Genomic DNA, 25,203 nt, shown 5'->3' with positions numbered 1-25,203 from the left:
CAAGAAGAAATTCGGTCGGCTTACAAACGCTTAGCTCTGCAACTCCACCCCGACAAGATTCCGGTGTCTCAGAAGAGGTGGCGACTACTCGCTTTCAGGAGCTCAGCAATGCCTAACAAGTCTTGTCAGGCCCCAAACAACAATCGGGTTACGACTTTCATTACATCCCCCTCCCAACCCTCTTCTCTCCTCCAAACCCTAACCCTAACACTACTTCGGAAGCAGAGCACTTCGTCGAAACCCTAAATCTCTCCTCCTTCCTCTGTGACTCAAAGTACTCGGGTTTCACTGATACACATGCGGGCTTTTACAAAGTTTATGGTGATTTGTTCGGTAAAATCCAAAAAAACGAAGAGATCTATAACATGCATAAGAGTGATGGCATGTTGGTTGGCAAGCCAGCCCCATTGTTGGGGAATTTGCAGTTGCAGAGCTCTTATTCTCGGGTATCAAATTTTTACCATTACTGGACACGATTTGCGACTGTAATGGATTTTTCTTGGGTTGATCAACACGGGGTTTCAGAGGGTGATAACAGGAAGAAGACTCGAAACCATTACAACGAAACAGTTCGTTGTGTCACCGAATTTGTGGGGATCAGAGATGAAAGGATGGAAAGGCAGAAACTGCAGGCAGAGAAATGGGTCAGAAAGAGGCAGAAGAAATGTTCAGAAAGAAAGAGAAAGATAGAGAGAGGTTTGAGAGAGCAAGACCTTTACAGTGGGCAAGAGAGTTGATGAGAGAGAAAGAGTGGGCTTAGAGAGAGAGCCCAAGTAGACCCCCTCACCTTCTCCATTTTGTTTTATTGTAAAAACAATATCACGCTTCTACAGTTTAAGGTTGCAATCTCACATAATTTTATTTTATTTTTGTTTGATGATTTAGTGTATAAACAATTTGGCGCCTACCATAGAGCCCAACATCCATCCTAAGGGTTCAGTCAGAAGTCTTACTGGGGCCATCCTCAGGGACCATTTTTGCTTTTTTGCCCATTTTTCTACCTATTTCTTTATTTTCTTGCCTTTATTCCCATTTTATGCTTTTTTATCATGTCCAAAAGCAAGCCTGAGGGTCTTATCTCAGGGGCTGCTAGTTGCAGGAAGTGGCAAAGAATTGCAATCCAAAGAGGTGAACCTGCATTTAGCAATGCCTGGCATTGCACAATGCAGCCGCTAAGTACGCATCAAGCGTAGCGAAAACACGACCGGCCCTAGCCCCTCCAAGGTAGGGGTAGCAATGGACCCGGACCTGAGGGGTAGACCCGTCGGGATAGTTTGATTTGATAAACTCAGCACCACATTCATAAACTGTTCTGTTTTACACCTTAGCATGCAGCACGACAACCATTTCAAATTTTCAAAACCGCCCAAACTGGGGATGAAGTCGTGAATGGTACCTTGCTCCTAGAGTTGGACAATCAAATGGAGAACCTCTCTGATATTCCTACCTTTAAGACTGCACTTCAAACCTCCATAGCTAAGAAACCCCACCTGCAACCTTATCCTTACAAACTAAAAGTAAATTCTCAAATATTTCTCAGTGGTGTTTTCCTAGCGAGCTTGTGAATGGGAAATATCGACTCGGCTCAAGCGAGCTTTGCAGCGCCTTGACCAAGATGACATTCAATATCTTGTACCCATGTTCCTATATCGGCTAATGGTATGTAATTTCCTATTTGATAATACGGAGAAAGTGGAGAAAACTAAGATCAACCCATCAGCTGATGGAATAATATAAGTCTAACATCCCAGATTGAATATGAGTCAATCTGAAGATCATGATGTCATTTCATAATATAATTTTAATATTTTTATATAAATTCAAATAACATGATATTTTAGACATCCACTCTTCCCGTCAAGGTGCACTGGATTTTTTTTTATATTTTTATTACATTCTAAAAAAAATATAAATAATAGACACTCCAAATTTCAAATGATTTGAATTTGTACAAAAAAAAAAAACTCAAATTCAAATACGAAATGCAATCGTTATCATTGATCGGTCCAAATTCAATCTGGATCATTGGACTTATACTATTCTATCAGTCCATTCTATCAATCAATGGACTGACAGTAGCTTTTTCCGGAAAAAAAATATCATATCTATAAGCAAAGGGACATTACCAGAAAGAATATCGCATCTATAAGCAAGGGGGCATGGCCTAGAAGTAGCCTGATGACCACCGCCTTCCCGGGCCTTATTCGTTGTGCGCGAGCTATTTTTTTACAGGCTCATACTGGTATAGTGAAGGATCTCTCTTCTTTAATACATAACCAACCTCAAATCTCTTTCCTTAAGAAGAGGTAGGTATACTCCCATTTCAAATTAGAGAGCAAGCCCGGGCATTGTATGGAACCAATGGAAGAATTCCATACCAAAAACACTTCACACTCCCAAACGAAACAAAGAAAAGTACAATACAAAAAGAAAACATATAGACAAGGAAAAAATTCATTAAAAGCCGTTTTTTGATGTTGAAAAACCTTGAATTCGATCATCTCGACTTCAAGATGTATGGACGTGAAAAAAACAAAAAAATTTCAAGTCTTACAAATATTGCAATTTATAATGTATTATTTAAACCGTCAATTTTCAATATTCATAGATCTGCTCGATCTATATTATTTTTTAACTTTAAAATTTATAATTAAAAATAAAAATAAATTTTCAAGCCATTATAAAGATTTTTTATATTGAAACAACATATTTCGACACCATTTGAAGGTGTGCCCCACTTTGATTGTTTAAGGCTTCGCCTTATACAAACCACACGCTTTAGACAATTGAACAAGTACTTTCATGTCATGGAATTCATTTTTGGAAATTTTCAAAAGCTAAAAGCTCACGACTACTGAGCAGTTATCTAAATATCTGCATCAATAACCATATAACAAAAAGTCAAAAAACATTTTTGAGTGTTTCACATTTTTCATGAACTATATAGTGTACATACATGCAACCTGCTTGGCATGAATCACCAATGATTTTGGGTACAACTCTGCTGTGTTTAGCTAACTTCCCATATCACACACTCTAGACCACAATATCAAAAAGATCGATGCCCCTCGTTCTCAGTTATGCACCAGCCAAGAAACTTGTTCTTCAAATGAAGGGAACCCAAGGCAGATTTCAGAAAAGCAAAGCAGGGAAAAACAAAAAAACAAAAAGAATAAATTAAGAAATGCCTAATTGACCTTGACATCACCGGTAGCAAAACTATCATTTTTCCAACAGCATGCACATCACCAGGGGCAAAACCATCATTCATTCAAAGTCATGCATCCTTCTTTGAGCCTCCTAACTGCCTCTGATGCCGTCTCCACTCTGGCATCCTCCCAGGAAATGCCCACCTCAGGAACCGCTCCCAAGCATAACAACTCGCTATCATGAGTCCTGCCCAAATCAATAATTTGGACCCAAATGGCTGAGGAAGCGGAACAAGCTTCAACGCATCATTCAAGCTTCGAATCAAGTCGGAGGTGACCAAAGTGAAGAACACAACAGCCCCAAAGAGTGCATAGAAGAAGGGCTTATTCTCACGTACACTCTGGTTAAACGGGTGCCCCATATAGTTGACCCCAAAGGTCGCGACCTGAATCATCATGTTCGCCATGTAAGAAACAGTGTTCACAATGTTGGGGTGGAAATCTGAATCAGGCTCGATGCACTCCTCAGGCATGTATTTCTCTGCCGCTTTCACTGAAGAGATGAGGAAAGTCAAGTGGATTGCAAACTGGCCAAGGAGCGAGAGACACATGTAAGAAGAGAAGATGTTAGGGTGTGGCCGCTCAGAAGAGAGAGTAGGAAGGGGTCGAGCATGAGAGATGAAGAGGAAGAAAGCAGCGGTAAAGACGCCACTTATTGTTGCCTGAACGTCGCCCAGCTTGACGCCATCAAGGTACATGACACTGAGAACATAGGCAGTGGCGAGGCAGTTGAGGCCGAGGATCTTGAACATTTGGAGTGTGGTAACAAGCGTGCTCCTCCCCTGGCGTATGATGTCGAGAGTTGGGGAGACAGATGCATGCTTCGCAGTGAAGGGAGAGGCCATGGAGGCATCACCGAGGCGAACAATTGGTGGGGCCCGCCCATCACCTTCCTCATTCATTTCTTCTAGAAGCTTCTTCAGCTTGAGCTGCTGCCTCTCAGCTGCGGTCATAGGGCGATTGGTTGAAGATGAACTAGAATCCGTTCGGGTTAAGCGGGTCTGTGTCCTGGTTCTGGTTTGCTCAGGATCCCCATTTTCACGGGAGGTTGATAATTCAGTTCCTGCTCTAGGTTTCTTGGGTTTTCCAAGCTTTGAGTCTGAGGGCTTGGAGGCTTGAGAAGAAGGACCATTCGATTGAGATGGGGGTATTGCGTTAAGAAGGGCAACACCGACATGGGCCTGCAAAATATTTTTTTATTAGCTTCAAGGAAATATATCAAATCCTCTTGAGAGATGTACTCTTGAACACGTCTGCCATTTTTTGGTTCTAATTTCAAAAAACTCTGAAGGGACAATCCCGTAATGGGTAAACAAGGGGTTATAAGTTGTTGGAAAATTACCATGACGTACCACCCATGCACTAAGCACCAATATGTCACTAGGAAAATTACCAGACTTGGTACTTTCAAAGGCCATCTTTCACATTAAATAATGATGTTCCAAACACCAATATCTCACTTTAAATACCCTATGAGAAATTGGTATTTTTTATCACCAATATCATACTAAATAAGCCACCCCATGAGATACTGCTGTTTCCCTACACCAATATCTCACTATGTCATCAGTGAGATGTTGGGATTTATGAATTTATGCACTACCAACATCTAATAAAGTGTTTGGAGTGACATATTGGTAATAAAAAATACCACCATCTCACATGGGTAGGTTTGCCTAAAAATGGGAGCAACATTGGAGACTGCCCCTACGTCAACATGTGAGCCCTAGTGACGTGACCTTGATACCATTTTTGAAAGTAGGACAAAGGCACTGGGTGAAATATTAAATAATTTAATCTCTTGGGTAAGGTTTGATAAATTTCCCTTAGTTTTTTTGTATAACAAAAGCAGGCACCTTCAAGCAGAATCAAAAAGCAACTTTGTATTTTAAGTTTAAAAGCTTCAACTAAGAGCAACTTCGTATTTTAAGTTTAAAAGCTTCAACTAAGAATGACTGAGTACGACTCCATAAAGACTCGAACAATCTAAGAAGGGGAGAATTCAATATACTGGGAAATATGATCTCAGCTAGTCCTCAAGGTGATTTATGACTGAGTTTTTTAGGTTTTTCTGAAAGAAGGATGACTGCCTGGATTTTTTACTCATTGCCACGATTTTTGTTTCTTCCCAGGAAGACCTAGTCACCGTGTCTTGAGTTTTTTTTTTTTTTTATAAATGTGTTTACTTTTGTATTAAGATAGAAATTACATAATTATCTAGGTTAATATATGGGACTTCATCCTTAGATTTCGTGTTTGAGGTTTGTGATAAACCTTGTCAAGTTAGTTATTCTTGAATGTTAAGACTGTTAAGTTGAACCAAACCCAATTTTTGAATGCACCCACCCTAAAAAGAAAATGTAACCTGTTATGTTTGCCGGAAAATATGTTTTAAGGTATTGTGGGCGACTCCAGAGAGAGAGAGAGAGAGAGAGATGGATACACTTCAAAAGAAAAAGATGCAAAAGAAATTAAAAAGAGTGTAAAAAATTAGAGAGTTTTCACAATGAGGTACAATAGAGTGAATGAAGGAAAGAGATAAATTTCGGGTCCCTAAAGCAATACTGATCAATGGGAAGAGAGAAAATGTGTTATGATCAAACAAATTTTTGCAAATTTTTACAATGCAATCGATTGATCCCGTCTAGGACTCCAAGACTCCAGAGAGAGAGAGGCGCAAAGGAAGATGGAGAAAAAGAGGAGTGAAACGAGAAAGGGACTTGCGCATCCTTATGGATTTTGTTTAGGACAAAAAACTAGTGCCAAATGAAGAACGTTTGGGTGATACCCATTCAGGGGGTTAGAAGATACGAAAGTGAGAAACTTAATGCCGCAATAAAGTTTTCAAAATTCAGGGTTTATGGAGAAATCATACACCAAATTAGGGTGTACGAAGAAATTTCCCCTATTTCTTTTTGGTCCGAGACTAAAAGATTCAGTTTAAGGTAGAATGACATAACCAACCTGCTTTAGAGCACCAACATCATTAGTCCCATCTCCACACATCAGCGTCATCCTTCCTACTGACTTGAGTGTAGTCAATATAAGCTCCTTCTGATCTGGAGCAACCCTTGCAAACACCTGAAAAGATTAGGAAGGCTTTATCATAAGCTCAAAAAACACAACCAAACAGATTCTGACAGGTTTATGGATACTAACCTTGACATAAGGGATGACTTGGAGAACAACCAAACAGATTCTGACACGTTTATGGATACTAACCTTGACATAAGGAATGACTTGGAGAACTGCAGAAGTTTGCTGTATCAACCCAAAGCAGTCACCACCTACACAAAGATCATGGGATTCTGCTAATGCATCCACCTCATCAGGACTGCATAAAAGAAGGGTTCCCTACTCGTGAGAAGTTATAAAAGCAACTAAGAATTAAAGAGATGCAAATATTAACGTGACCTAAGAACGACATCCTCCTTGGCACTAGGTAAAGAGCTAGAAGCTTTCCAAGCACAGAAAATGGTACTACAGGTTTTTCAACAGCATGGCAAGGATAAAATCAAGGCTTTCTGAACCCAAAACGAAATGGTGCAATGCATTCCTGGGCAGCATGGGTGACCATGACAAACAGAAACAGTCATGATCTTCATGTATAAGTCACACAACATGGAACTCCATTGTATTTACAACCCTATTAGAAAGCCAAATGAACAAAAGAATGTAGCATTCTATACATTGAGCTACAGGATGTCTGTGTGTGTGTGTGTGTGTTAGGAAAACTAGAGAAAAGAACACACATATATACAGACAAGCACACGCACGCACGCACGCACACATACAAAAAGGCCTACACACACAGGCAAAAATGCACGAGTGCCCACACACACACGAGGAAAACTTGAGAAAAGCAAAGACACAGACACATGCACGCACAAACACACACACTAGATATGTGTCTGTATGTGTGTAGGGGTGTGAAGAAACTAAAGAAAAGCAAAGACAAGCTAAACACTGGGCCAAAAGTCAACAAAGTATTGCAGAAACATTTCTTTCATTCTTCAAACCTCACCGGTAAGGAAAACTTGAGAAAAGCAAAGATGCACATAGACACATGCACGCACAAACACACACACACTAGATATGTGTGTGTGTGTGTGTGGGGGTGTGAAGAAAACTAAAGAAAAGCAAAGACAGGCTAAACACCGGGCCAAAAGTCAACAAAGTATTGCAGAAACATTTCTGTCAATTCTTCAAAACTCACCGGTAAGGATTAGTCACAGTCTCATCTGGAGAAATCCATTCATACCCATCCCCATTTTTTGTTGCAGTAAGAATCAATGTTGGCTTGGAAATGATATGAACTTGGCTTGCGACATGGCAAGCAGTCAAAGATTGATCACCAGTAATCATGACCTTCAAAAGAGGGCAGTAAATATGAGGAGAGGCACATATAGATATACAATGAAGTTGAAACACGCGAGTATGACATTTACCAAGTCATGAGATGATCCTTTCAATTCAGAAAGAACTCTGGCAGAGTCAGGCCTGATGGGGCAGTTAAAGACCTGATGACCAGAATTCAGAAGTGACTCATAGTGAGAGTGATATACAAATATCACCAAAATCCTAGATATGCTACATAAGAAACAAATATGCTGAAAAGGGAAAGATAACAAAGAAAAGAGAGGATAACAAGCTGCAACTAGACTACCAGAATGGAAAACGTGGTGAAATATTTTCAAACATGTACTCACTGCAAATCCAGTAAAAATCAGATTGTTTTCCACAACATCTCTGTCCAAGCCCCTGGCTTCACTAACCTGTAATTTTATTTCAACAAACATAAGTCAGGTAAGGGACAAGATTTCATGATTACAAGAGGCATGTAAACAGAGACTGTATTGTCTTGAATCTACCAGTGAAGCACCTATAGGAAGAAACACAATTAACTGATTTGCCAAAGGGCAAAAATGAGAAAAAAATGCAGCATGCTTTTCATACTTACAAAGAAAAAGGGATAAATACAATAACAATACTTATTTTCTGTCAAAGTTGACTCTTTTAGCAGCTAGATCTACTTATTTGCCGCAAATGTCTCAGAACATTTTTCATTTTTCTCCATAGCGCTTGCCAAGGCACAGTGAAGGTATGGAGAGCTAATGAGATTTTTATATTTTCAGAAGTTTTAGCAGTCTACAGGATTTTTCTTTTTTCCACATGTCAGCTCTTTATCTTGTCCCTCTCAAGTTAATGATGTTTCTACAATAATGTGCAGAAATCGATCAAATTTCATGTTTAAAACAAAAAATCCAAACCAAATTTCAATTATTTTGGTGGAGATTCAATAATGTTGTTGAACTATTCAAATTGACATCATTCCCAGACTTTTTGTGAACAATATTACAAGAAGATATCCACTTCTTCCTGTCATTCTCATGTTCATGTTGTGTTCTATAGACCTAATTGCCAACTTTCCCTAGTGTAGAAGTAGAAAGCTGGGGAATCGAATGTTTTACAATCATGCTTCCTAGTTTAACATCCTTTGCAATGCAAATCTGTCAATGAGTAAAATTTTAGATAGTTGCATTATGAAACATTGCTAGGTCCTGAGGTAAAACTCAAATAAATTCATTTGAGTATGAAATACAGAATGACGACAATACTCCAGCCACTACCTTGTGCCTATTCTAGAACCGATTCAATCATCAAGCACAACCTTAGCTGCAGAAGAAATAGGCAGCAATAAGACACTGGAGCCCATTTCAATGAACTTCAACAAGATAAGAGTTTTATGAGATCAGCAAAATATAATTTGACCCCCAAGTTTTATGGGAAAAGTTCGCCTATACTTCAGTCTTTCTAAAGCATGGTTACGTCTAACTTTTTATGCGACTGAGATTGAGTATTGGAAAATCAGCTCTCCACAACTAGATACAAGCGGTGAGGCATTGATTAAGCACCTGTCAATCTTAGGAAGCACTGGCGTTGATTAAATAGTTGCCAATCTCAGAGATCAAGGGCATGTCTATATCTTTGTTCTCTTAAGGAAGCTTTTAGTGAATTTCCCGAGACTTCTCATTCTCTAACTACTTATTGGTTATTAGGTTAAGAAGACCCATAGTTATCTACCGAAATGAGGCAGGTGTTTTTTTTAAAAAAAAAAAATTGAGATAAGCATTATGGTCATTTGTGTATGAAGGGATTTTAGGGGTGAAGTGGAGGACCTCCCCACCACCTACCCTGGCTTACCCTTGGGCTTGGGAAAATCAAAGAGATAGTGGTCCCATGTAATTGACAAAGTAGATAGACGTCTAGTAGGATGGAAAGGGAGGTACCTATCCCTCACAGGCCAGACCATGCTTGTCAAAGCTACACTGGCAAACTCTTCGGTCTATATAATGTCATTATTCCACATGCCTGTCTCGGTGGCCAATCGTCTCGACCAACTAATGAGGAATTTTCTTTGGTCAGGACAAGTTGAGAAAACTAAATTCCACCTCATCTCTTGGGACAAGGTCTGCCTTCCTAAAATTCAGGGAGGGCTGAGGATCAGGATCCTCAGAAAACATAACCTTGCTCTCCTAGGGAACTGGTGGTGTAGACTGGCCACCCATAACAACTCTCTTCAGGCACAGGTCCTTCGTAGCAAATATAGAGTCCCGGAAGATGCTTGGGTGCCCGAGGGGAGATCGATGAATAGGGCCTCAGGCGCGTGGAAGTCATTCGTGTCCTCCCTCTCTTTGTTCAAGAATTCATCCGCCTCCATTCCAGAGGGGCTACAAAAGTAAGGTTCTGGTCAGACCTGTGGCTAGGCCATACTTCTCTTAGGGACCTCTTCCCCTCCCTCTACTCTCTTGCCTCTAACAAAGCCTCCACCATCGCAGAGGAAATGGTCGTCTCCGGGGGCCGCAGACTCTGGAGTCCCTTTAGATGACATCTAATAGAAGAGGAAACTGGCCTTTTCTTAACCCTCTCGACTTCTCTTCGTTCCAACTTCATAGCTCTATCAGGAAGGGACTCTCTGGTTTGGACCCTCTCCCCTTCAAGCTCATTTTCGATGGCCTCTTTCTACAAAAAAATTATTCAGCCACCCACTTTCCCACTCAACCCTGTGTCGGTACTTTCAAAGGTCTAGTCCACCATCACCCAGCCTAAAGTGCAAGCATTCAACTGGATTGCTTGCTCTCAAAGAGTTCTCACAGTGGACCAGCTTCAAAGAAAAGGGATCTCGATCCTCAGCAAGTGCGTACTGTGCCTGTGTGAGGAGGAATCTAACACCTGTTCATTCACCTGTTCATTCACTGTTCGGAACTCCACACTCTATCCCAGCTCTTATCTCTTTGTCTCACGTCTCTCATTGGCCGAAAGCTGGAAGAATCCTGTGGAAGGCAGCTATCGCAGCCACTATCTGGGTTATTTGGCTAGAAAGGAACTCCAGGATTTTCCAAGGACTCAAGAATGAAGTTCCAGAACTCTTCCATAAGGTTACTTCCCTAGTAATCTTTTAGGCCTCTAATCGCATGGCCTTTAACAGGATATCAGCTAACACTTTCCTCAGCCAATGGGAAAGTATCCTTAAGCTCCAACCACACAAGGTATCAAGACCCAACAATTGGATGCCTCCACCGGAAGACACCATCAAGCTCAATTTTGATGGTTGCTCCCTAGGGAACCCAGGCCCAACAGGCGCCAGAGGTGTCTACCAAGACCATCGCGGCAATGTCCTGGCCACCTATTCTGAGCCTTTAGGCCATGAAGATTCTCAATGTGTTGAATCCATGGCTCTGCTCTTAGGGCTTAAAAGATTCAATTTTTCTTGAGGATCACAATTGTTTGTGGAGGGGGATACTCAAAATATCATTTCTTGGGCCGCTGGGACTTCACCACCTCCGTGGTACTTATCCTTAATATTTGATGAAATTGCTTACACCTGCAGGGATATGATCATCTCATGGAAGCATATCTGAAGGACGTCGAACAAGTTCGCAAATCTTCTAGCTAAGGACAGACTTAGGGCCCAAGTAAATGCTCTTGCCTTAACGCAACTTTTCGATGTTTTGCTCAAACTTTGTCGCTGGTCCATCTCCTTTTTTGCTCTGGACCACCATGGGTGCATTGTATTTTGTTTTGTTTAGCACTTTGTTTGTAATCGGGTGAGTCTATAAGCGTCAATTTTTTGTATTGGGTCATTGTGTTCTGACTTATTTTTTGTTGGAGAGACCCTGTCTATGGGTGCTCTTAGTTCACACTCTTGTTCCCTGATACTCTTCCAGTAATACAAAGTTAATTTTACTTACAAAAAAAAAAGAGATTTTAGGGGTAAAACAAGAAGTTAGATATTTTTAAAGAAAAGATTTAACTAGTTTAGGAAATAATTAGGGCTTATCTTACTCCGGGGTCAAAGTAGTTATTAACGTCAGTAGTTCTTGTAGAGGGAGAGGAAGTTAAATTGAGCTTTTAATTTTTTCAGGAGACTGGTGGAACCCCTTGCAGGCCTTGATAGTTTTCTCAACCCTTCTATTTATTTTTATTATTCTGTACTGTTTTTTATATACCCTTTGCATCAGTTAGTATCATAGCAATGATCTATAAATGGCAATGCCGAAAGAATAATAACGAAACTAAGAACATACAACAGATGGAGGAACCTGTGGATCAAACATTCAAGAGTCTATAAGAAGACCTTCGAGGTAGATTAGTGAAGAGGCACTCCCGGGGGGGACATGGGTGATGATACTAGCAGTCTTCTAGAAGAGATCAATAAACTAACCCAGCTTTTCAAACAAATAGAAAATATTGTAAGACATGAAAAGTTGGCCAATATCTAATAGAACGAATATCCACTTTTAATCTTGACATCAATCAAACACCAAAACAAATTCTGATGATCAATCATACTAGTAACGAGGTATGAAATAGGGCAGTTGCATGCAAAACATTGCAAGTCAATTGTGAAAGAGAATTCAAGATCATGTTGATCTTCTTGCGTTTCACAGGATGCTTCATGTCGAGAGCTAAATTGCTTCACAGATTGTTATGGAGTGCTCATCAGAGTGAGAATTAGCAGAAGATCAAGTAGTAAAGTATACTCGTATCATACTTCATGGGAAGGTGAAGGCAGAATGGGAATATGGCAAACAATCCCAAGTTTTGTTTACCAAGTTCGATGCAATAAAAGAAAATATTTACGATCTGACAAAGTGAGGAAGAAAATGAAAAAAAAAACCTATAAAAAAAAGAGAGAATTTCAAAACTCTTATAGTTCAAGGAAAAGGTTCCCCAAACCCCAAGAAAAAATATAAAAAGGTTGGAATACTGAACCTCCTCACAAGGCTATAAGGAAGTCACCAAAATTAAGTTTCTTCAGGAGACAAATTCAACTCAACTTCTTCATTGACAAAAGACAATAACAGCAATAGCTCACTTGATCCTTAAGTAACCTAAAACCTAATTATTTCTCAAAACAATTAGAATTCTTTTTTATGAAACGACCAAAAACTTCTAGTTTCAGTCCAGTTAAAAAAAATAACGAGAACAGCACAATTAAATTATTTTAAGCGAGTTCAAATTTTGAGTGATACTTTTTCATCAGAATAACAACTTATACTTTCTACTTCAATGACCATCGGTTGTCATAAACATTGTCCAGTCCCATTTGTAAAAAGGAATGGTACTGCATCGACAAGCTGCGGACGCTTAAAAGGTGCACAAGCACCTTTAAATGGTTCGGATTGAACCAACCTCATCCCATGGCCAAAAATGAATTTAGTTTTTTTATTTTTATTTTTATTTAAAATGGATATTAACCTGAAATTTTGGTTCTAGCTTTTTTTTTTTATAATTAGAATTGAATAAAAAATAACTAAAATATTTTGAATAAAAAATATTCATCAAAATATATTAGGGGTATTGCGGTTATTTTTTATTTAAAATATTTTTTAATCATTTTTATTTAGTTATCTTTATGAAAATAAACCTACACCCCAAAATTCAGATGAATATTTTATCTAAATAAAATGTTAAAGTAATTTTTGGACATTAGCTTGGGCCTTATCAAATCTCAACCATGGGAAGGGTGCTTGCACATCCTTCCACTTCCTTGTAAAAATATTCTATTACATTCTTTTCATTGGTAATTCACTTAGAACTAGAAGAAAAAAACTCCAAAAGTTACCATCACAAATTACACTCACCGACATTTCTGGAAGAGACTTATATGCAAGAGCAAGAACCCGAGATCCCTGACGTGTATATTTCTTGTATGTCTGAACATATGATGGAGGCAAATCAACCAGTCGGTCCTGGATGGTTTCTGGTGCACCCTGCATAACAAATAGAGTTATTCATAGAAAATTAGACATGGAGAAAATTAGACACCAAGAAAGACACATGGATATAAGAGAAAATGGCCTAATTGCCATAGCACAAACTTAGATATTGATCACCATAACTGGAGAGATCTATTACATGATCAGTACCCAAAAAATAAGAAAAATATTCAGATATATAAGATGTTACTAACTTATGTTGCATTGAATCCAAACACGAGTTCAATATCCTGAATTTCAAGAATTGAGAATGTCATATTTATAAGTAAAAAAGTATTTTGGAGTATATATAGTGTAGTTAGCTGCAAGCTGCAAGCACTGCCAGCTACGCTGGCCAACAAAAGAGATTCCATCAAATCTAACAATATGCTCTTTTTCTACCTGAGATATACAAAAAAGAAAACACATCATATATGTATGGCTATTGAGAAAGCAGTTACCCAGAGAAAAATTTTACTATCAATTTTGGTCCACAACACCCTGCCGCGGACGGAGTACTGCGACTTTTGTTAGAGATGAATGGTGAATCCAATCCTGGATGGGGGATCGCTTGTAGGAATGACATAATGCTAATCCATGTTCCACACGGCCAAGGAAGCATCGTTTTTTAATCTCATTATGTAAGCAGCAAAGAGAGAGCGTGCTAGAGTGTCATTCGAAAGAGGGATTGTCATGTATTGCTTTTTATATAAATAATAGAAGTTTTATGATCAGTTTATCAATTTATCAACCCATTTATCCACAAGCACACACAATGCAACTGCACATAGACACGCAGAATCAAGAGTAAGTATTGAAACTTTATATGAAATATCACACATCAAAATCACTTCCTAGAAAATTTACAGGAGAAAACCTCAAGGTGTACCCACAAAAAAGGAACTCCCATGCACTTCATTATGCATTTTGACTATTTTGTTTAGATATACAAAATACATAAACAATACGTAAATTACAGAAATAAACCTTTACGAAAGAAAAATACTCCTCTTGAACACGGACAACAACTGCCATTCGCTTTAGGTGAGAAGCAAAGTGATGTCTCTGTAAAATCTGCACAGCATGACCAGCACCCCTGCAATAAGCATGACACAGGAAAATAATAATCACAGCACGTAACAAATCTTCGAATGATGCTTGACTCAAGAACAAAAAGAATATTATAATTTATGATACAGCAATGATTTTATATCCTTGTCAAAAAAAAATTTGATTTTAACATGCTAAAAAATAATGACGACATGAGAAATCCAGCTAAGACAAAAATCCACATCCTGCTCACTAAAATAAAGGGGCCAATGAAACTCGTAAATAGATTCTTGGATAGGATAAAACGATCACATAACAAGTATCATACAGCACATTACTTGTTTGTTTGAGTGAGCCATATAACATATTCTCCATCTTAGTTGGAATTAAGAAGCACTTAAAGAGCAAAGAGAGCCATCAAGGGCTTCGATGCCCAAAGGCAAAAACTTTATTCACTCTCTAGACGCTGGTAGTTTCAAGCTTTATCACCGCTTCATAACTATTGGCTTAAATATCTTTAGACTATGCTAAAATAAATTAAAAATAAATAAATCAAGTAGTAGAGTTTGTAAACCATGGCTGAGCTACATATGATTAGAAAATGTAAAATCCAGAAAATATTTAATTTTAGAATACTTTAAATTCAAAAATTAAAAACTGAATTGTACTGCACTGTAAAAATATCAAACATCTTTCAGGCCTATCCAATGTTCCATCTCACATTCATATATTTTATGTACATCAAAGACAGCCAGACCAAGAAATACAAGTAAAGAATCGCATGGGCATAATAGAAGAGAAGTATAAAATCATTCAAATAAACAGGATTAGTATTGTTTCAGATATCTATCCATATGATAATCAACCATAAATTCAAGAACATAATGTTACTAAGAGTCATTTATTTCCAATCTGAGCCTTCAGTTTAATCCAAAATACATCCAAATGCTTCAAATCTAATTTTTGAGTCTAACAACCTCGTAGTAAACACCTACCAAATTTGAACAAAGGGCAAATATGTGGTATCTAGATTTGATAAGCATATGTGGAGAGGTTAATGGGGACCATCATCTAGCTCTTCCGAATATTTCAATTGCCACCAAACAGGCAAACACCAAATAAGAAATTCAGAACCAGAACTTTTTTTAAAGTAATCACCTTTTAGGCATGGCTTTCTCATCAGAAGTATAAATCCAGTCAATTCCTTTCAGTGCTGCCTTTTCCAATGGATCACCAACCTAAGCAAAAAAATATGGCCATAAGCCCCAACTCTCCATGGATAATATGCTCGATAATGCGAAAAAGTATTTCAAATTGCAATGATTGTAATTGCAGTAATTGATGGAGCAAGTCATAAAAGTTAGATCACTTTTGCTATATAAGCATACCTGCTTGTTGTCCACAAACACTAAAGCATGGCATGAGGCGAGAATTTCTAATGATCTTGCTGGGACTTTAGATGTATCAGATTCCAGATCCATACTACCAGATAGACCCACAATTCCTTGAAATTCCTGAATGGCCGTAACAAATTTACATGTAAAAGACATGATGTAGACACAAGAGTCTAACTAAATCCATTGAACAGTCATACCATGTCATCCGATGTAAGAGTACCGGTCTTGTCGAAACAGCATATGTCAACCTGCAGATCAAAGATTCTTGTATGACATGACCGAAAGAAGTGTCTTAGGAATAGGTGCCATTCCCAAAGTAAAATCATGAGAAATGCAACATAAACCCCTTTACTTATACTGACCTTTCCAGCAAAGGGAATTCGGAATGGCTCAGTGCAGAATATACCACACCTTGCCAATGCAATTAAGGACGTATTAACAGCTATTGACAACTCCATTGGCAGCTCGGGGGGTATCACAGAAGTGATTATCAAGGAACAACTCAAGAATAACTTGTACTTGCTCCTTGTTGGATCCTCCAAGCCCTTTTCAAGAGAATTGAACTCGTAAGACATGAAATCCTCATTAGACAATTAAGTTCATAATACACAATAATCCAAGTCACAACAGACTTCATAAGGGACATATATATGCGATTTACAAAAGGATTCATATGGTTTGTCAGGCAGGCAATCTCATAGGAACTCCTTAGCAGATGAAACTCCAAAAGCACAAGCTTCACAATACCTTTGTAAGCACATAACCGGCAGCAATGAGAGCAAAGACAACTAAGAAAAGAATGAATAGACCGCTTTCCCAGTTGTTAGCAGTAACCTGAAAAAGGAAAACAAATTGGTTTGCTTTCTATATTCATGGATAACAAGGAGAAACCATATCCCATCATTTATCAATGTCAAATATCAAAAAGAATAAAAATCACTTACCCTCTCTGTTGAAAATAAGATTGTCCGCATGAGTTTGCCTTGACTTGTCTCGAATCCCGTTCGTAGAACAATAGCCAAGCATCCTCCATCAGGAGTTTTCAGTTGAAAGGACTGATCCCAGAGAACCATAAGAAAAGTTAGTGACTCCTGAAATAAACGGATTGACTAATCCATCCATCTATGGACACACCGACACAAGTGAGCGCACGTGAACAAGTACAAATACATATTTATGAAGTTGAAGTGCGTGCGCATGTGTGTGTGTGGGTGGGAGCGACAGTGTTTGTCTGTGTGTGTATGTGTGTGTGTGAGAGAGAGAGAGAGAGATATCTATGTTGGAAGTGCATTTAGGGTATGTCTAAGTAAGAGAGAGGTACTAGGGGAGTCAGGAAATTTGAGTGAGTCCCATGACTTTTTTAGAGAGAGAGAGATTTGGGAAAAGTTTTGAGGATGAAGAAGAGGGAGCACAAGAGAGCCACATGAGATTTTTGGGAATGAAGGGGACAGGGAGTGTGAAAGAATTTAAGGGAGAAAGAGTGTTCAGGGCATAGAAAGAAAGGACAAACAGATAAAATAGAAGAGATTACATGTAGGATATAGGATAGAGAGAAAGTAGAGATAAAATAGAAAACTATATTATCGAAAGTAAATCGCCATGAGTATATATAAAGAGGGCTGAGATAAAATACGAAAATGGATTATCTAAAAAAAAAAAAGATCTGAATATATTCATAAAGGTGGATAAAAAAAAGTACACAGAGAGAGAACATGACAAACGTACACACACATGGTAATTAGTATATAGTATATTTACACAGACGTAGCAATTAGTATATACATGCACAGTATTACATTATTTATCTTCACAATACCTTATCTGGAGTGTGCTGCAAGATCTTTGTCCCGCCAAAGAGAATATGCCCCTTATCTCGCTTTGCTGATAATTTCTCCTCTAATCCTCTGCCCAAAATTGAAACCTACATAAAAAAGCAATTCTTCTGACTTTAGAGATCTAAAAATCTTGCTGCTCTGCCCATTTACTATTTTAACCACAGATAAGAGTTCAATACTCCATATGCCACAATTGACATTTAAACAACAAAGAAAATTTCAACAATGCAGCTGATTTACTTCTTAGTCTCATCAACTTCATAGAAAATAGAGAGACCTTATACCCTCATACCTATTTATCACTCAAAGCACAAAACAGAGCAAAATTTTGGAAATTCTCCAATTGTGCATCACTAGATCTAACTAGCAACTAAGGTTAAGAAAATTCCTTTTTTTTATAACTAAGAGGCTGGGGTTGACATATAACAAAATATATATATATGTATCTCTCCAAGGAGTTTCCTGCGATAAAACAATTTTGTTTAATTCCAGGTTGTTAAGGCCAGACAGAGGCCAAATTGGTGAAGGTGATGGTCCAGTCAGAACAGTCGAAGCGGCCAAATCAGTGAGAGTAGTGGTCCAGTCGGAACAGTCGAAGCGGACCAGTTCAACAGTCATAAATAAAAGAATAGAAAATCGGAAAAATACAAAACATTCGAAATAAAGGAAAATTATGGAAAAACAGCAGAAGAAATCTAGGAAAAAAAAAATTAAGAAAAGTACTAGGAACAAAAACAAAATTATAGCACATGATATGTCCATATCTCATGATGCACCCCAATTAACTCATCAAGCAATAGCAACGAAACTGAACAATTAAAGACAAAACAGCAGGTTGTAAAGTATTAAAGTCATGAACCATTGCTCATACCAATATCTATGTGCACTAAAGAAAACAGAAATTACAACCAAAAAAAAACTCTAAAGTGGGGAACAATTTCCATGGTACACTATTTTCCATAAATGCATTTAACAATTAAACAACTAAAAAAATAGAGAACAAAACAATTTTTTGTATAGAATTAAAAAAACAAAAATACACAAAATTATAAACAGGGAACAATCCCCATGTATGACAACACTCGTAGTGCAACTGTAATATTAAAAGACCAAACAGAATAAGTAATTGAAAATAAAAAACCAAAAAACAAACTCTTATATACAAAACATTGCACACAATCCACAAATATGCAGTTACCCGCAACATTTAAATATGAAAGCCAAAGGAGCAGTAGAATGAAAGCAAGAAACAACCCATTGCAATTACTAGGAAAAAAAACCATTATTTTGTAAAAGCGCTAAAGAACTAAAAATTTCTCAATCTTTCTAATTCCTTTAAATATAAAACAGATAAACCAAAGAACAAATTGAATAAACATACTTGGGGTTGCAAATTTCGCATTGATTCCTTTAAATATAAAAGAAATAAACCAAAGAACAAATTGAATAAACATTCTTGGAGTTGCAAATTTCGCATTGGGTGGCGTGAATATGCTTGGAAAATCACCACAAGTATGTCCAGATATTGGGGTTTTTTTATGTTACAGAGAATGAGAGAGAGATCCCCCTCTAAAAAAGGTGTGTTATAAGCCTAAAAACCCACCCTAATGTCAATTTTCACAAAATGACCCTTATCAAATTATTATAAATGGTTAAAAAATAAGAAAAATGAAAAAAGAGACTTTTCAGGTTTTACTATGCAAGTTCGAGACCAGCCGGATTGGTGTCGAATTGGATTATTGGCTGGTCTAGATAATGGACCAGCCAGTCCACCATTCAGCACCAGTGTGGGGGACATTTTGGTTCGGAGGTTCGAACCAATATTTATAGTTATTTCAAAAAGGGCAAAGGGTACGCTTAAAAAGACATGGTTGGAAGTAGTGAGAAAAAACATAGGGACTTATGGCCTAACTAAGGGTACGGCCCTTAATAGAGCAGAATGGCGGACCAGGGTTCGAGTAGCCAACTCCAATTAGTTAGGAAAAAGCTTCAATGATGATGATGATGATGATGAGGTTTGAACCAAACAAAAGACCCACCCGTTCACCGGTTTGCAGTTCAAACCAGCCAATCTGGTCCAGTCTAAACATCAGTAGTTTAATCATCTACTGGATCATAGAAAGGTGGGTAAGATTCAACATTTTGGAGAAAGCATTTGAGTTTTGTGCAGCAAATGTAGTTAGGTTGATTTTCATACGAAAGGTGGGTAAGATTCAACATTTTGGAGTAAGCATTTGAGTTTTGAGCTGCAAATGTAATTAGGTTGATTTTCATACTGCTTGTATTGCTCAACAGGATTAATTTTCTCCTTTTTGGGAGTGGGAGTGGTGGGAGGAGTTAATCATAAGAGAGTTCGCTTTTATATATTTAATTCTATTTCAATACCTAAACTATATGCAATACTTTAGACATAACAAGTACTTGCTTCCAGTTATAAACATTGATACCACCAGTGGAACATGATGTAGCTTTGTTCATTGAATTTACAGTAGCAAAGAAGCACAGAACTAGATGCTCCCTATAAAAATCTATCGCATACTTCTCATTTTCCTACTGGCATGTTTGACAACAAGAAGTTCTAGCGCTAGAAGCCAGAACTTGTCAAGCGTCATAGCAGTTCCTATTTTGATAACCTGGAACTGGCCATTCTCAAAAATGAGTGTCACCTCCATTCACCCCATGGAAAGGAGAGCTTCCCATTGAACATAAAGGGTACACTCCTCATGGGAAGCTCCTCCAAGGCCATTTTTTATTTTTATTTTTTAAAAGTCAACTGAAGGTGAAAATTTGAAGGTGAATTCCCTTTTATTTGGGTGCATCTATAGAAAGATAAAAAATAATTCAAAAAAATGACCAAAATGCCCCTAATATTTTAGGTGTATTTTGGTCATTTATATTTTTATTTATTTTTAATATTTTTAAAAGTGTGTGGGGTTAAGAAGTATCGATAACCAAATTTTAGCTAAATATGATATGTAGAAAACATAAAATTGAAATTCTCTGACATGCTCAAAATTGGAGCCGGTTTAAACTTCCAAGTTTACCAAAAAAAAGAACTTGTCCTTTTCTCAAAAGAAACTTCCAAGTTTATCAAACACAGGATTTCATAGTCCCTACAATTCCAGACAAGTTATCAAACACAAAATTCTACAGATCTAAAAACAAATCTTACAACTTCTAGACCTTCACAGTTTTCCAGCTCCTAATTGCCAAACATAACCTAGCAAAACCCCATCTTCTCTACTCCAAACATCCCTCCATTCCCATTCCGATCTGCGGAATGAGGAAGAATTGAAAATAAGCCAACACCACCTCCCTATAAATTATGATTCTCGTACCCCTTTAAAGGAAAAGAAAACCAAAAAAAAAAAATCCTTTCAGTATTTAGTCATAATCCTCTCTCTTTTTTCCTTTTATTTTCAGTGAACAAACAAATATAGAGAATATCACTGTCATCATTCCTACTGCTTCCCACTCCTTGGATCATCTTTTGCAAATCATTACCACAAATTGTGACAGGTACCACTCCCTTTTGGAAGGAACGGATAATAGAATAATGTATGGCCAACATATAAACCGCCATTTAGATGGCTATCTTGTGGCCCAGTTCCTTGTATACTAAAGAAATTACCCATGATGCATTAAGGCACTCACCATGCTGATTTCCACTAGTGCATAGTAACGAAGGTTGGTCACCAACCAGGTTCTGCAAGTTAAATCAAATCTCCTTTTCCTGGGATAAATTTTCTGAAGTCATAGACCTCTCTCCACAGCCAATATATATGATAAACACCCTTGGTGAATATACAGCTCATGACATGCAAGCATTCACCAGGCACCATGTGACCAATGCAAAGGGCCTTAGAAAGTTCACAGATGTCTAAATTCAGCTCATTCATGCATCAGCCATCGCCAATAATTGCAAAATGCTGTATAGCTCCAGTGTTATAAGGACCATACCAAGCCACCCAACTGAAACAGTAATGGGGTCATTGCTGGCTGGGTTAGCTGAGCATTAAAAAGACATTTTAAGCCAACAGAGTTTCGTAGCTTCTAGTTTGAAGCATCAAGTATTAAAAGTTAAAGCAGAGAAATGTTGATCCATATCTTATAGTCGAAGCAATAAATTGGATGGTAAAAAGAATCAAAGTTGAAAAGTCTGTTAAAGAAGGTACAGTATGGGTTGCATAAATAATACCCATTTTATAAGAATGAATGCCCAAAATCAAGATAACAGCTTCCCATCAATCCGTGTACCTGAGATTCTAGTCTTCCTCATGCAATAAGAGAGTGGTTGCTTTTGCATGCAACATCCAACAGAACCCATGAAGTAAAAATATAAATAGCCAATGAGAACCACAAATGCAATAGAAATAAACCACATTACCTTCCACTGAGGAGTAGACTCGCCAGTCAGAATCGCTTCATTCACAATAGCACTTCCAGCTAATAATAGCATGTCAGCTGGAACGGCCCTATCCTCTCCATTCTGACCAGAAGAACGTCCAATAGAAACAACATCTCCAGGCAGAAGATCCATCCCTGAGAGCTTGACCCACCTATAAGAAGAAGTTTATAAACAGTCTAATAGACTTTCCCAAAAAAAAAAACATGGTAGGTTAAGTAACAAATGAATGACACACAGACACATACTTTCCGCAGCGATGCACCATCAGAGATTGACCATCAACTCTGACTCGTCTAAGCTCCGTAAGAGTTTTTAACCGACTCTTCACCATTGTTGACTCAAACACAAAAAGCATGAATAGGGTAAACAAGCTGTAATACCAATATTCATCCAAACACCACAGCACAACAGAGAAAACCTGACATAGCAAATATTTAAACAAAAATAAAGATATAAACATAAGAAGATAGTTTAAAGAACAAATGCTTCCTGCAGATTGCAAACCTGGTAAGCAAGAGAAGAAAAAAGTAATGCAATGATTACTAACCTGGAACACAAAAAAGGGCTCCACACAATGTTCTTTCATCAGATTCCAGAATGTAGGTTGGGGATACTCAAAACTGCAAAATCAATTACAACTTTAGTTTAACTATGAAAATATCACAACTCACATTCCACAGCTCTCAAACCATTATGATGAGCGTTGTCCAATTAAAAAGTATCTCCCAAATGCTAGATGATACAACAGTAGATAATCAATATTAGAGAACTCAAATATAAAACATACATGATGGGGCTTTATGTGGCGAACAAGATAGAACTTCAGAACTAATATGTAGATTGCATTTTTGTAAGTCAAACTATATTTAAATTGCTTAGCAAAAAGGATAGCATGGATAAAGATAGAGATGAAAGAATTGACTCTGATGTGCACCAACCATCACATATAAGTACAAAACTACAGACATGGCAAATTTATGGACATAAAATCAAACACTTTTTTTTTTCAGTCAACTTCCTTTTTAAAAAAAATATATAAATAAATAAATTGATTAATTTATGGTATTGTCTACAAAGAAACCATTTATCTTTTGTACATGGAGGTCACAATCATTCCCACTCATTAGATATCAAACTGGATGGCTTAAGGTGAGTCAAGAAGTCAGATTTTTTTTTGGAACTTTTGTGTCTATTCAATGACACTCTTACAACCCATCCATTTGGAAATTTAAGGGACAAAAATGATTGTGACCTCCATGTACAAAAGATAAATGGTTTCTTTGTAGATAATCCCTTAATTTATGGGAAATTTATCATACCACACCTCAGAGATGAACTATTTAGCATCTCGAATCCATTCTTTTCAAAAAGTCCATCAAAGGACAGATATCATAATTGGTCAGAAATTGTCGGAGGGGCACTTTCCAATTTTGCCCTTTGTCAAAACCAAAGTGGTTTTTCAGAAACCACTAATCCGTCAAGGAAAAAAAAATGAAACAGTGAACTGTGATTGTTCTATAGATCGTAAACTTCCATCCTTCCCTGGTAAACATTTGACAGAGAAGTTTTCTCAAAAAATAATCCACAAGGAACCTCATTCAGATTTCCGAAAGTTATTCTTCACTGATCCAAAAGAATCAAACAATAATGTTGATTCCTTGTTCAAACATTCCGAACCTGATAATTTCCAGATAGATTTCTTCAACTTTTAGCCTACAAGTCACCTGCAGCACACAGCCATAAGAGGAAAAAAATATTGCCACAATGGTGCATCCTAGCCTTACAAGAGGCACTCTAATACACTCATTACAAAAGCCATACTTCCTATTCATCTCTCATTTTTCCTCTCATCCATTTCTCACCATTTTCCTCCTAAATTGTTGAGCACAGTGGTAAAATCAAGCAAGACCTAATATTATGTTCTCCCCCATTTCCAAGTTTGTGTTGGGCATATAACTGATTTTAGTGAGTTTGTTCCATAATCTCTCGTTTGGTTTGTTTTTTGTTCTAGTTCTTGTTTTGATGATGAATATGTGTTTAACAGTCCTTGCATGTTAACTATTTGATGATAACCGTTAGAGTGATATAAGGGCACACTTTATTTTGAAATAGTAGCCATCATTCATAAATGATTGAAATTAAAGCCTAGGATTTACAATGGCAACTAGAAAGAACTAGTGATGATTGAAAAGCTTGATGGGTTTAATTTCTCTCTTTGGAAAAGTAAGATGTTCTTCTTACTTCATGAAATGGAATTGCAATATGTAATCATTGAAACGAAACTAGTTGAACCGCTGATGATTCAACTCTTAAGGAAAGGAAAAGGATTTCAAACTGGAAAAATTGATACTTTTACATGTAGAGGTGCTATTTTCAATTGCTTGAGTGATAGATTGCATAAGATATTTGAATGCAATGACAGTGCTAAAGATTTAGGGACTGCTATTGAAAAGAGACACACCAAGGATAATCATGCGACTAAATGTGTGTCGTCTGAGAGATGTAATAAGCAAAAGATGAGGGAAGACCAATCAGTGCTAATATATTTTGATATATCTAGTTTTGGTTAACCTATAAGTGAACAGCTACAAATTATGAAGACAAATAGAAAATCTTCCTATTTCAAGAAAAACGTATATCATATTGGTATAATCCATATTGTAGATGACCTTAGAGGAGACCTAAGGATGGAAGAAAATGTTAGAGATAGGGAGAAGAGTGAGAAAGTCAAGAATCAAACTCATGTAGCAATGGACATGAGGAACAAAAAGAAATTTTGTAATAAGAAGATTGAGAAGCCTTTCCATCATCAAACTCAAGTTTAAGAAATGTTTTCAAAAAAAGATTGTAATAAATTTGTTCATATTGCCAAATATTGTAGGGAACCCAAGAGAAAGGATGTTGGACAAAGAAGTAGCTTCAAGGATTTTGCTTTTATGGTTGATGAATCATTGATGGTGAGCTCTCCAGATGAATTGTGAGTGGACTGCGAAGCTACTAGACAAATCACCAACACCAAGAATAACATGATAGGCTTCAAAG

General features: G+C 37.5%; 1 protein-coding gene across 5 annotated transcripts in view; it reads right to left on the bottom strand.

Annotated features, from left to right (window-relative positions):
* Positions 1-2,901: 2,901 nt before the first annotated feature.
* PDR2 (phosphate deficiency response 2) overlaps positions 2,902-25,203 on the bottom strand; it is a 34,930-nt gene continuing 12,628 nt past the window's right edge. For 2 of the 5 annotated variants that reach the window (XM_088850301.1, XM_088850302.1), the window contains 18 exons: positions 22,709-22,781; positions 22,407-22,579; positions 22,141-22,312; positions 17,735-17,839; positions 16,863-16,973; positions 16,666-16,752; positions 16,281-16,463; positions 16,116-16,166; positions 15,910-16,035; positions 15,680-15,759; positions 14,459-14,567; positions 13,358-13,486; positions 7,919-7,984; positions 7,658-7,729; positions 7,426-7,577; positions 6,369-6,543; positions 6,174-6,290; positions 2,902-4,390 (listed from right to left, as the gene is read on the bottom strand). In XM_088850301.1, the coding sequence (XP_088706427.1) occupies positions 3,278-4,390; positions 6,174-6,290; positions 6,369-6,543; positions 7,426-7,577; positions 7,658-7,729; positions 7,919-7,984; positions 13,358-13,486; positions 14,459-14,567; positions 15,680-15,759; positions 15,910-16,035; positions 16,116-16,166; positions 16,281-16,463; positions 16,666-16,752; positions 16,863-16,973; positions 17,735-17,839; positions 22,141-22,312; positions 22,407-22,579; positions 22,709-22,781 (3,094 nt within the window). In that variant the 3' untranslated portion in view covers positions 2,902-3,277. Of the gene's footprint in view, positions 4,391-6,173; positions 6,291-6,368; positions 6,544-7,425; positions 7,578-7,657; positions 7,730-7,918; positions 7,985-13,357; positions 13,487-14,458; positions 14,568-15,679; positions 15,760-15,909; positions 16,036-16,115; positions 16,167-16,280; positions 16,464-16,665; positions 16,753-16,862; positions 16,974-17,734; positions 17,840-21,407; positions 21,726-22,140; positions 22,313-22,406; positions 22,580-22,708; positions 22,782-25,203 lie in introns of those variants that run through there. The other 3 variants (XM_011622805.3, XM_088850303.1, XM_088850304.1) reach the window with 3 other exon arrangements.

This window comes from Amborella trichopoda, chromosome 10 (genome assembly GCF_054954075.1).
Source record: "Amborella trichopoda isolate Santa Cruz 75 chromosome 10, AtrichopodaSantaCruz75HAP2 v2.0, whole genome shotgun sequence".
In the NCBI taxonomy this organism is placed as follows: Eukaryota; Viridiplantae; Streptophyta; class Magnoliopsida; order Amborellales; family Amborellaceae; genus Amborella; species Amborella trichopoda.
This window is presented reverse-complemented; position numbering and strand designations above follow the sequence as displayed.